Source organism: Hydra vulgaris, chromosome 06 (assembly GCF_038396675.1).
Source record: "Hydra vulgaris chromosome 06, alternate assembly HydraT2T_AEP".
NCBI lineage: Eukaryota > Metazoa > Cnidaria > Hydrozoa > Anthoathecata > Hydridae > Hydra > Hydra vulgaris.
Genome location: NC_088925.1, coordinates 55,077,992 through 55,091,071, shown reverse-complemented (window position 1 = coordinate 55,091,071; position 13,080 = coordinate 55,077,992). Strand labels below are relative to the sequence as shown.

The 13,080-nt window shown below is 25.4% G+C and overlaps 1 protein-coding gene across 1 annotated transcript in view; it reads left to right on the top strand.

Moving 5' to 3' along the window:
• Positions 1-10,315, top strand: part of LOC136081987 (uncharacterized) — a 36,241-nt gene extending 25,926 nt beyond the window's left edge. The window contains exons 4-5 of the mRNA XM_065800499.1: positions 984-1,179; positions 9,818-10,315. Coding sequence (XP_065656571.1) covers positions 984-1,179; positions 9,818-9,904 — 283 coding nt within the window. The 3' untranslated portion in view covers positions 9,905-10,315. The remainder of the gene's footprint in view (positions 1-983; positions 1,180-9,817) is intronic.
• Positions 10,316-13,080: the final 2,765 nt, after the last annotated feature.

The following is a 13,080-nucleotide window of genomic DNA, read 5'->3' as shown; positions in this document are numbered from 1 at the left end:
TATTCTAAAAATGCAATTTTACATTTTTTCTCCATGAAGCAAGGGTGTATATAGCAAGTTATTGTGAAGCTAGCAAGTGTTTGTAGAGCAGAGTGTATAGCAAGTGTTTGTGGAGAATTACATGCAGCTGCCAAGTCTAATAGATTAAAATGTGAATTTGTTGTCATTAACTAAAATGTTAACTGTATAAAATATGAACTGAATTTAATTTCAAAAAAACTGCTTTAAAATTAAAATAGGAATTACTTTATTAGTAAAATCAAAATTAGAAATTAAATCAATGCTAAAAAAACTGAATAAAAAAAATTTATATTCAAAACTTAAATATCACTTGAGTTTGATATACTACTTAAATAGTTTTTGTAATTCTTCCAAACAGAGGATAATTGAGAATAATTGAGAATCCATATAATCATTCAGAACTTGTTTGGTAACTAGAACTTAATAATTGGTCTATTGTTGATTAAGATTGGACAATGATGTTTTTAATCAAATTATGAAAGCCTGTAGTATTATTATTTGGAAACTTAATTGTGCTCATTGAGTGATATCTTTCGATCTTAGATAACAATTAAATAATCATAAAAAACTTAATGAAATCATAAAAAAGTAATGAAAGTAGGAACAAAAAAAAAATCTTAAACATCTAAAAAAAGTAACTAAAAACATCCAAAAAATGTGTGTTCATTTTTTATTTGTCTTTGTTCATTTTTTATTTGTCTTTGTTCATTTTTATTTGTCTTTGTTCATTTTTTATTCTGATGTAATAACTTGACTTGTTTTTTTTACACAAATTGTTAACAAATAAGCCAGATTTATAATATTATTATTAATTTATAATATTTCATGCAAAATTTATAAAAATAAAATAAATTTGTAAAAAGTACCAAAACTGAAATTTTTGTATATGTTCAAATTGAAACTTTATCTGAAATCGAATTTCAATTGATCACAAGTTTATTCATTATTTCTTTATTTTTCAGTCCTTTTTTAAATGAAGATGAATTAGAAGAATCTCTCAGAAGAAATAAAGAACGAGAGATGTCATTGCAAGAAAAAACAGTTGAAAAGTCTGTTAGCAAAGCAGATAAAGAACTTAAAAAGCTTCAAAAAAAACTTGATAAAATACTGAATATAAAAAAGATGAAAGAAGAAGGAAAAACATTAGAAAAAAATCAGGTATACAAACTTCCTTTATTTAAATATTTATACCCTAGTAACCTAGATAGATAACCTAGTAGATTTTAGATTTAAAAATATAATAGTGCAATTCTGCTTTTATCAAGGAAGTGGAGTTTTTTAATGTGTATAAAAACTTTTTTAAATAAAATTTTTTTTGGTAAAGAAGTATTCTTTATTATAAAACATTAATTATTTTTTACTTTGTATTTTATGAGTTGCTAAAATAACAGTGTCATAGCTCAACAGAATGACAGTTTGAAATCGCCTTGTGACACATGTATTTTGAGCTATATATATATATATATATATATATATATATATATATATATATATATATATATATATATATATATATATATATATATATATATATATTTATATATATATATATATATATATATATATATATATATATATTTATATATATATATATATATATATATATATATATATTTATATACTGCGCACTGGCCACAGCTAAATATGGGACTTTTTAAAAAACCCCGCCCTGACAAAATTATAAGATTTTGTAGGGGTTTATAGCCATGGCTAGAAATATATATATATATATCAGGGTTTTAGCCTGAAAAATAATATTCTATTGATATTGTCCTACTACTTGACAAAAAAAAAAAAGAGTTATTAAATTTTGGAAATTTTAAACCCATTAGAAATTATTTTAACCCTAACCCTGACTCTAACCCTAACCCTGAGCAGTTCCATGCAACACTATAATGCTTTTAAAATAATTTTAAATCGAAAAAACAAAAAATTATGGTATTTACATTTCAAAAATAAAAAAAACAAAAAATAAAAAAACTCTTTAAAAAATAAATAAAAATATTGCCAAGTTTGTTTTTTATAATATACCACTGTTATTGCAGTAGTTTTTTTATTTTTGAAATGCAAATACCATAAATTTTTTTTTTTTGATTTAAAATTATTTTAAAAGCATCATAGTGTTGCATGGAACTGCTCATGTTAAAAAACCTTTAAAAATACCAACTGCCATATTAGGTGAAGTAGATGATTTCGGTTTTATAAGTACATTTGTAATTGCATCTTTACAGTGTATGGAAAACTCATATTTGTGAAGGGAGTGATTGGTTGAAATACAAATATCTATAAAATTTAATTGTTGTTGAGCATTTTCATATTCGCTTGTATATTGGATAGATTTATCTTGTGAATTTAAAAGTGTTAAAAAAGAAATTGCGTCATTAATATTAGTAAAGGTTTTTTAGCTTGAGCATACAAAATTTGTTCAGAACATAAGATTCAAGATGAAATAAATTTTCTTATTAATATTTTACTGAAAATAGACATTCTTATAAACAGTATTCAGATATTGCTAAAAATTATAAATACTTCACAAATCCATCTTGTTCTCAAAAATTGACACCAAAAATCTTTTTATTTTACCATGGGTCCCAAAGTTAAGCCTTGTTCTTAAAAAAGAATTTTGTAAAGTTGATGTTAAAACGGCCTTCCGTTTTGGTAATCCCTTGAATAATATAATTTACCGAAACAAGTCTAAACTGCCTCCAAATAGTCATCCAGGAGTGTACCAACGTAATTGCACATGTGGTGCATGTTATATTGGTGAAACAAGAAAAAAGATTTCCACACAAATTCAAGAACATAAAAATGTTACAAAAGCCAACTAGGAAACATCTGAAATAGTAGAACATTCACAATATTGTAATGGTAAAATAAACTGGGAGAAACCTAAAATACTTTCTGTTATTTCAAACAACTACACAAGAAAAATTCATGAGGCCATTGAAATATGTGTACAATGTTCAAAATCTAAAGAAAACATTTTAAATTGCTACAATGGCAATTTGGAGATGACTTACTGTTGGAAACCATTTTTTGTAAAATTAAAAAATGTTGAATATCTGATGTTGCAATGACATCATATGGTTACGTTGATCATAATTTTTTAAACAGTTTTATTAGTTTGATAATGGCTCTCACTATATGAGTTGAAATAATACTTAAAAAAATGAAACAAATAGTATGATACCGTATATGTTTTAACGCTTATAATATATATATATATATATATATATATATATATATATATATATATATATATATATATAAATATATATATATATATATATATATATATATATGTATATATATACATATATATATATGTATATATATGTATATATATATATAAATATATATATATATAACGTCTGTTAACAAAAAATCCGGACTGATTTAAAATGTACACAAATTGTTCTAAATTTCGAATTTTCGAATCGAAATTTTTAAATTTAATTGGTCAACAACAACAGTTTCATTTTGTGGCAAAATTGAGTTTAAATGATTAATTCAAATAAACATGGAGCATCTAAAAGAGAACGATGTTAGAAATGTGATTGGAAATTTTTATAAACAAAACATAAACAGTAGAAAGAAATTTACAGTGGATCATTTTAAGAAAATGGGAATCGCTAAATCTACAATTTATGACATAATTAAAAGGTCTGAAAATAATTTGCCAATGAATAGAAAAATCGGTTGCGGCAGAAAACCTTTTAAAATTACACCAGAAAAGAGAGAGTCCATGATTGCAAGAGCAGAAGAGAGAATCGGGATTTTGCAAAGAAAATTGGCACTAAAATATAAGATAAGCGTTTCATACGTAAATAGATTATTAAGTATGCATGGACTAAAGTATACCAAAAGAAAAAATGCACCAAAAACAACAGAAAAGCAAGAAATTAAACAAAAGAAAAACTTATTAAAACTTTCAAAAACTTTTTTCAAGCCATCAAATGAGTTTGAAATCATCATGGACGATGAATCTTATTTCTGTGTAAATGGTGCAAATTGTTCACAAAACTCTGGCTACTATACAAAGGATAGTTCTCAAACTGATCCTAACATTAAATTCAACTTCAAAAAAAAGTTTGACGAGAAAGTTTATGGAAATGGATTTACTGCGAAAAATCTTGACCACCTTAAGAATAGAATTCGATTAAAGTTGAAAGAGTTTGATCCAGACTACTTTTTCAACCTAATGGATTCAGTCAAAACTAAAGTTCGAAAAGCCGCTGATTTAGGACCACTTTCGGTTATAAAATAGTTAACAATGTCCAGTCACTCATTTTAGTTAAAATTTTTGTCAAAAATCGATTAATTTTATATTCAATTAAAAACAATTTTTCATTCCGGATTTTTTGTGAACAGACGTTATATATATATATATATATATATATATATATATATATATATATATATATATATATATATATATATATATATATATATATATAATATATATATATATATATATATATAGATATAGATATATATATACATATATATATATATATATGTATATATATATATATATTTATATATATATATATATATATATATATATATATATATATATATATATATATATATATATATATATATATATATAGTTATATATATAGTTATATATATAGTTATATATATATATAGTTATATATATATATATATATATATATATATATATATATATATATATATATAGTTATATATATAAATATATATATAGTTATATATATAGTTATATATATATAGTTATATATATATATAGTTATATATAGTTATATATATATATATATATATATATATATATTATATATATATATATATATAGTTATATATATATGCATGCCAGGATTTAATAAATAGTGTAAAGGTTATAAAAAGTAGTAATAACGGTTAACTGAAGACTTGAAAAGTTGTAGGCTATGAAGTACAAAGATGGGTGAGAGTTTCAGAAATAAATTAGAAGAAATATTTTTTGCAAATAATAAAAATGTAATAAGATCAAACCTATGAATTAGAGATAGAATGTTGAGATTTAGTATTTGAGAATAGTTATAGATTAGTAACTTAGAATAACAGAGCTTAGCATTAAACAGGACTTTTATACATTGATTTCTTACAATAATAAAAAGATATTTATTCTCAAAGAAAGATGTTTTTGCAAAAAAGATATAAAAATGCTAATGACTCAATATAGCGGCTGCACTAGAAGGTAAAAACCATGGAGTAGAATGAGGCTTGACTTGAAATAGGCTAGATTGAATAAAGGCTTCCATACCTGCCTGAATCCAGGAGGTTACATAAGAGATGCATTCGTGCATACATAATTGGGATATATATGGATATAAACAAATACGTTTGCTATTTATTCAATTTTCTGGCAACAAATATATCCTTACATATTTATACAAACTTTAGTTTTTATTTATAGTAATAATATAAATATTAATATAACATAAATAATAATAATAATAATAATAATATACTAAGTACTATTTGACGAGATTGAAGATGATGATCAGATGGATGTTTAGTATGACTCTAACAAGATAAGAAAAGAAGCCATAATTTTAGACAGAGATTATAAATAGTGAGTGTTTTGAACAATGTTTGTCAGAGAACTTTAAGATGGTTTGAGTATCAGCATGTAGCAAGTAGCAGTTTAATGAGAATAAGGTAGAGGTAGAAAGAAGAAAACTTGGAGTGAGAAACTTGGAAAGAAGATGCTTGAGATGTTTACATTAGAGAAACAGCACAAAAAGGGGTGGCTAAAGTTTGATGATGATAATAGCCATGAAAATAATGATAATGCCATTCATGACAATGATGATGATGATTGATCGTGATGATGTTTATGATGATAATGATGATGTTTATATATATATATATATAAACATCATCATTATCAATAAAAAAAGGATGCAATGTTGCTTGACTGTTGTTCTAATGGAAACCTTGTACTGCATCTTAAATTAAAAAACTGCAATTTTCAGCAATGTCTAGTAATGCTAAAATATGATTACTTGGTAATGTTATTTTTAAAGCTGCAAATATGCTGCTTGATTTTTGGCTATATAATGGTGGTCTCTTAATTGGTCTATTTGGTGACAAGCTTTTTCAATAAAATCATTTACTGGAAGGGTTACTGGAACTATATCATGTTTTTTGTTGGCTTTTTGCCACTGGTTAAAGGTGATATCTTCCATGCTATGTCTATCAAACAAAGCAGTGAGATACTCTTTAAGTGTCTTGGTATCTGGACAGTTATTACAACTGGGTTGCATGCAGTCTAGATTTGTAAAGTCACATACAACTAATGTCAAGCGGTCTTATGTTGTTAAGTCACAAACAACTAATGTCAAGAGGTATAGTCTGAAATATCTGGTAAATATGTGGTGATATGGAAATATCTAAATTTTTTAGTAAAAATTTATTTAAAAGATTCAATGTTTATATTGATTGTTTATTACATATAAATATTCTTTATTACATAATCAACTTTTACATTGTGTTGACAAGTCAACTCTTATAACTTGTTATAAGTTGTAATCTCAATTTGAAAATGATAATCAAATAAGTCAAATTCATGGGGAGGGGTGGAATAGTGAATGTATTGGAAAAATATTATAAAATTTATAGTCATGGTATTAACTATTAGGTAAATTAGACTAAAAGTTTTTCTTTTCAATTTTACTTAATAGGTTACTAATAAGTTTTATATGAAAACATTAAAAACTAAATTTCAGTTTTTATACATTTATGTTTAGTGGTGTGTTTGGGCATAAAGGCATTTTATACATCAGACATAAAACCAGACACATCATGAAAGGAGAAGTGTTTAATTACAATTTTTTTCTAAGTTCTGGAGAAAAATGTGAGTGTTAAAAAAAAAATGGACAGGGGAGGAGGAGACAGGAAAGAGCTAGGGTATCTAAAAACTGGGCTTAATTCTGGCTTAATTAAAGATTTATTTCTAGTACTGATTACTTTTAAATTCATACTTTTAAATTCATACATACTTTGTATTACAATTATAATACAAACTAAATTACAACAATAACTTTATTTTTAATGTTTTTAATCCATTTTGAGCAATTTTCATTGTTCTGATTTTGTAACTTCCCCATAAGTACCCACTATTTTTTTTTTCTGAAATCACTGTAATAAAGTTTAATAAATTAGAAGAAAAAAAAAATCTTATTAAAACCAGCGTTAATCTTAGGTTACCGGTGGTTTGAAGTGGAGGCACATTTTCCTAAGTTTTAGCCGCAGCCATTTTTAGAAGTCTATAATTTTTTACTGAATTGTATTATATCAGTAAATTTCTGAAAATTTGGAAGCCTACCATATATAGAAACTAAAAAAATATGTCTTTTCAATTCTTAAACTGCAGGCTTTGTATATTGACTCATCAAAAATCAACTTTTTATATTTGCAAACATATTTTTAGGTAGCCATTATGGAAAAATGTGACATTAAAGAATTCAATGTCAAAGTTTTTTTAAAGTAAGTGTAGAGTTGTACACAATAAAAAAAATTAGAAGGTTTTATGAAATTTTGTTTTTAAAATATAAAGCTTTAAAGTATGAACAAAACATGTTTTTGCTACTGAAGTTTTTATTTTTGAAAAAATCAGAAATTTCAAATGACCATATCTCATGAACCACAAAAGATTTTATGCTGAAATTTTCAGGAATTGCTTTTCTCATTAATAATAAGAAACCCACTAAGTTTCATCAAAATCTGTTGAAATCCTAAATTTTCGGTCCATTGGGCATGGAATGACCCAGCTTTACATTTATCAATGTTTTTTCAGCTGACAGATGCAAACCGGGCCTGGACCCTGTCAAATATCAACCCCTGTTGTTTAATACTTATGATGAGATACTTTGTTTTTTTAAATAGTTCATTTTAGTAACTATAGAAACCATTATTTTAATGAAATATATAGCTGTTTCACCTAGATTTATAGAAATTTAACATTTATAGAGAGATAATGCTTCTTTTGAATAAAGTGTTCACTTTGTCTACAAAGATCCTAATTTTATTGCATTTATTTTCAGTATTTGTCTTTTCATGAATTATAAGGAATTTTGGAAGTGTGATTTTAATCTTTGAATTTATCATTTAAAATTAAAAATGAAATGTTAACAGGTGTAGAAAATGGTTTACTGTGCAAATGAAAAAATCATAAATGACTGAGGTTTTGGCAAATTATTTTCTTGAAACAAGAATGTAAAAAATTGATGTGGCTATCAAGCTTGTGGACTCAATGTCTTATCACTTTCAAGTAGTAATTGATCCTGTCTCATCACTGTCAAGTTGTAATTGATCCTTAGAGCTTCCGACAAAGTATTAAAGCAATTTACTTTAAATTTAAACATTAATTTAAAAAATGTTTCAAAAAAATATTTTCTTTCAACAATTTATCTGTAAACTCGGAAATAAAAACCCCAATTTAAGATCGGTATGGGTTAAATGAGCTCATAAACTTTGGATTTCTTTTAATGGCAAGATCACAAAAATAACTCAGTTTTGATCTGCAAAATAGGTTAACGCCAGAAAGTACATCCGGTTGTAAAAAGCTGCTTCTATTTTATAATGTCATACTTAAATACAAAAATTCGGCAAAATTAAAATAGTTATATATATGAAACCGTTTGGAGTTAGATAACGAAATTATGGGGGTGTTCATAACTTATGAAAATCTTTGAGTGTTGTAAATATCAGCAAAATTTAAGACTTAATGTAGCATTTTTTGAAAAAAATTGGTTGTTTTCACACGAAATTGCCTCATTATTCTTCTTCAAGCTCTTTCTTATTATTCTTCTTTGAGCACTTTCTTATTATTATTTAGTTATTATTGTGACTTTAATGCTTATCACATTGAATGACTTGGCTCTAGTACCACTGACCCTGTTTGCTCTAAAGCTCAAAATTTTTGTCTTTCTCAATCACTTACCCAGGCTGTTATTTTACTTGTGCCTATATTAGGATTAGTGCCTCGGCACCGGTTTAATTAACACGTTTTAATCATTTATTAATTTAATACTTTTATTTTGTGAAATTTAAAAAGCTTTTTACTACTTAGTAGAATTTTTGAGAAAAATGTTTTTTATATTAAAAAAAAATTAAGGTAAGTTTTAAAAAATGTTTTTGGTAACATACTTCTTTATGGTAACCGTTGCAATTTTTGCAATAAAATTATAAATATTAGAAAAATAGAGTTAAAATTTTTTTAAATGAATGTAAAAAAAAAACCCAGATTTATCAGTTGTAAAATAGGACATTTAAAAAAAATATATATTTTGGGGTTTTATTTAGTCATTTCAAGGTGTTTTTTTTTTTTTTTTTTTTTTTTTTTTTTGCCAACCCTTTCCTTATTAGATATCGATTGTGATATTTCTTTTTTTTTATTTTTATTTATTTTTTATTTTTATTTTTAACTTTTATTTTCTTATTATGATCGATATTGTGGTGGGTTTTATTTTACCACATTTTTCTTGTCTTAATAATTCTTAATAATTCTTATTAATAGTGATTTCTTAAGCTACCAGTTATAATGTATTCGCTCTACATTACATGATGTCGTTATTTCACGTTAAAGTTTTGTAAGGTTATTGAATTAAGTTAAGAATTTAGATTTGTCTTTGGTTGAATTACATTTTTTTTTTTTATTTACTTATATATCCGTTTAATTTAACTTTTTTTAATCACGAAAACAGTTTTAAAAAATATTTGCAATTAATTGGCTTTTTTTTTATATGCATTTGTCTTTACTTTGTTGTAGCTTGAAATGATTGAAAAAGAAGACGAAGTTCGGAAAGAATTAGCAGAATATGAGAGTCTTTGTAATGAAGTTAAAGTTATACTTTAATTTTTTATCTGTTGTCAACTTGCAACAGTATATTGAAAAATTTAAACAAAAAATGGTTGTGAGCTATCGTTTTTAACTGTCATTTGTTGCTATCGTTTTTCATAAACACAATTTTTGTTTAGCTGTAGTTATAAAAACTGCATTAATTGCACTTAAATTTTTTTTAATTCTCTGATTAATAATTCCAGTCACTAGAGTTTAAGAATTGATTATAAAACCATGAGAAATCAAGTACTTTCTGAACCAAATGTTCAACCAAAAAAGTATTCAAACAGTTGAGGCAGTTCAGAATCAGAAAGATTTATGAAGTGAAGATTTGAGAAAACAGAATAATAATGTATTTCCAAGTAAATGTGATTTTTTTATTATACGACTGCTATTGTTTTAAACATAATTATATTATACTTTTAATTTCATCAGTTTTATATGCGATTATGGGAGCTTCCCATATCTGCGATTATGGGAGCTTTGCTCAGTGTCGGATTCAGAATTAATCTGATTTTTTAAATACGACCCTTCCAAGCATTTTAAAATTATGAAATTCGAGTATGTTCATGCTATGTTGCGGTTAGAATTTGGTCACTTTACCCAAAGATGAAGTGACCAAATTTCAACCGCAACATAGCATGAACTGTTATTTTAATAACCGCAACAATTTTGTTTCTGAAAACATGTTAACAAATAAAAACATGTTAAAAAATAAAAACGTTAAAAAATGAAAACAAATAGGCTTATACGACAGTCATAAATTGCCAGAAACATTCAACATTTTTTGTTTTTTATCAATTTATTCAACCAAAAACTGAAAAATTACAAGTCTTTTATAATTTTGCAAAATTAGGTTCACTCATATAGTTAAAAACTAGTCTTTGGAGTGACACCTGAATAAAATGAACAAAAAAAAATTCAACAGCAATAATGATAAATAAAAGCATGCGTAAATTGAATTAATTCAAAAATAATAATAATAACGATAAAGTTATAATAAATTAAATAAGACAAAAATATGAACACACTCACAACACTATAAAATTAAATTATTAACAATCTTGTTATTTTTGGCACAAAAAAAAAAGATGTAGAAAAATTAGTATGATTTACTTTTACGTTTTAATTAGTTCTTTTTATTATTATTACGAACATTTTTGGTGGTGAACATTGAGAACATATTTGTTTATAACATTGAGAACATATTTGTTTATAACATTGAGAACATATTTGTTTATAACATTGAGAACATATCTGTGGTAACTTATAAATAAAATTGCTCAAGACAAAAAAATAGTAATAAAAGTTACACGAGAAATACACGCTTTTTGAAGGTTTATGACCCGTCGTTCCTCGTTTTCCAGCATCAAATTTTTCGTTGTAATGTTAATTATTATTTTATTAATTATTTCTTTCTAAATTTAAAAAATAATCTTTAAGTTACTATACATAAGCGAGACTTCTATGATGAATGCGTTATATTAAATAAGGACACGGATTAATATATAATTACAAAATATATCTGCCAGCGGTAAAACCGTGAATCTTCATAGATCTCTCGAATATAACTATGTTCATACTTTTGGTTATTTAGTGGGGGGAGAGGGGGGGGAATTTAAAACAATCAAAAATTACGTGACGTAATTTATATGCTACACCTTTCCGATTAAAATATAAGTTAAGCATCGAAAATTTTTTATCCTTTATGACTAATGATAAAATTCTATAATTTTTTATGGTAAACAATAATTACCATCATTTTCTACGAATATGAAATATGGTAAAACAGAACAAACTTAAAATTTTGGAAATTTTCATATTTCAAGGTAGACTACCACCATATGACATTAAACTTGGTTTATAATTCTTGTAGAATTTAGTCTCAATCTAGAAAAAATTATTATAAAAAAACATTATATATTAATGGAAAGCTTATCTTTTCCGCTTTAAAATGAGTAATTTTTATTTTTGGGAAAAAAAATTGTGACGTCTCAAAGATTTGGGGTATGATATAAACTATCTAGTTAAAAAAACAGTGGACTTAGAGAACCGCTTACGCAGAAACAATTTAAGGATTGATGGTGTTAAGGAAAAAGAAGGTGAAAGCTGGGATGATTGTCGAAACTCGATAAAAGAAATAATTAAAAACAAACTTAACGTATCTGACGAAATTGAAATTGAAAGAGCCCATCGTATTGGAAATGCAAGAAATGATAAGTTACCAAGAACAATAATCTTCAAACTGCTGAATTATTCAGATAAAAGTTCTCAACAACGCAAAAAAATTAAGAGAGACTGGCCTATACATAAACGAAGACTACGCGAAAGAAACAATAGAACATCGAAAGAAACTGTGGGAGGAAGTTAAACGACTTTGTAAAGCTGGTAAGTTTGCCATTATTAAATTTGATAAAATTTATTGCAGAGATTTTAAAAAATAAACAGCTGTTTTAAGCGAGCGCATTTTCTAACAAGTTTTTATTTTCAAAAAAATCATTATGCCTTATGAAACAATAGACTTTGAAACGCTGCGTTTGAATATCTTTGAAATTGCTAATAAATTTTTACCACATAATCATTATGACGACTTTAGCTTTTTAAACGAAAAATTCTCCAATTTTGCATATTTTGGCATACAAAATTTTAAATTTGAACTAAAAACCACTATAAATAACTTTACGGTAATACACATAAACATCAGAAGTTTACTTATTAATATAGACAAATTAAAAAACTTTCTCCTTGAATGCAAACATGCTTTCAGTATGATCTGCCTTACAGAGACTTGGTGCTCTGACGAAGCAGCAAAAACAAACTCTGACCTCCAAATTCCAAACTATGAATTATTTTTTAAAGAAAGATCAGTTTGCAAAAGAGGAGGATGAATTGTGAATTATATACGGAATGATCTAAACATTAAGATAAGAAATGAGCTTTCAAACTCTGGTGGCAATAGTGAGGTCTTCACAATGGAAGTTATAAACACTGCCTCAAAGAACTTTCTAGTTTCTACGTGCTACAGACCACCTGGTGATACTTGTAAATTTTCAAATTATATGAAACATATAATTACAAAAAATAGAGAACAGAAAAAGTTATTCAAGATCCTTTTCTAAAATCAGGAGTAATAAAAACAGATATTTCAGATCACTTTCCAATATACTTCTCTTTGTCAAAAAATTCCACAA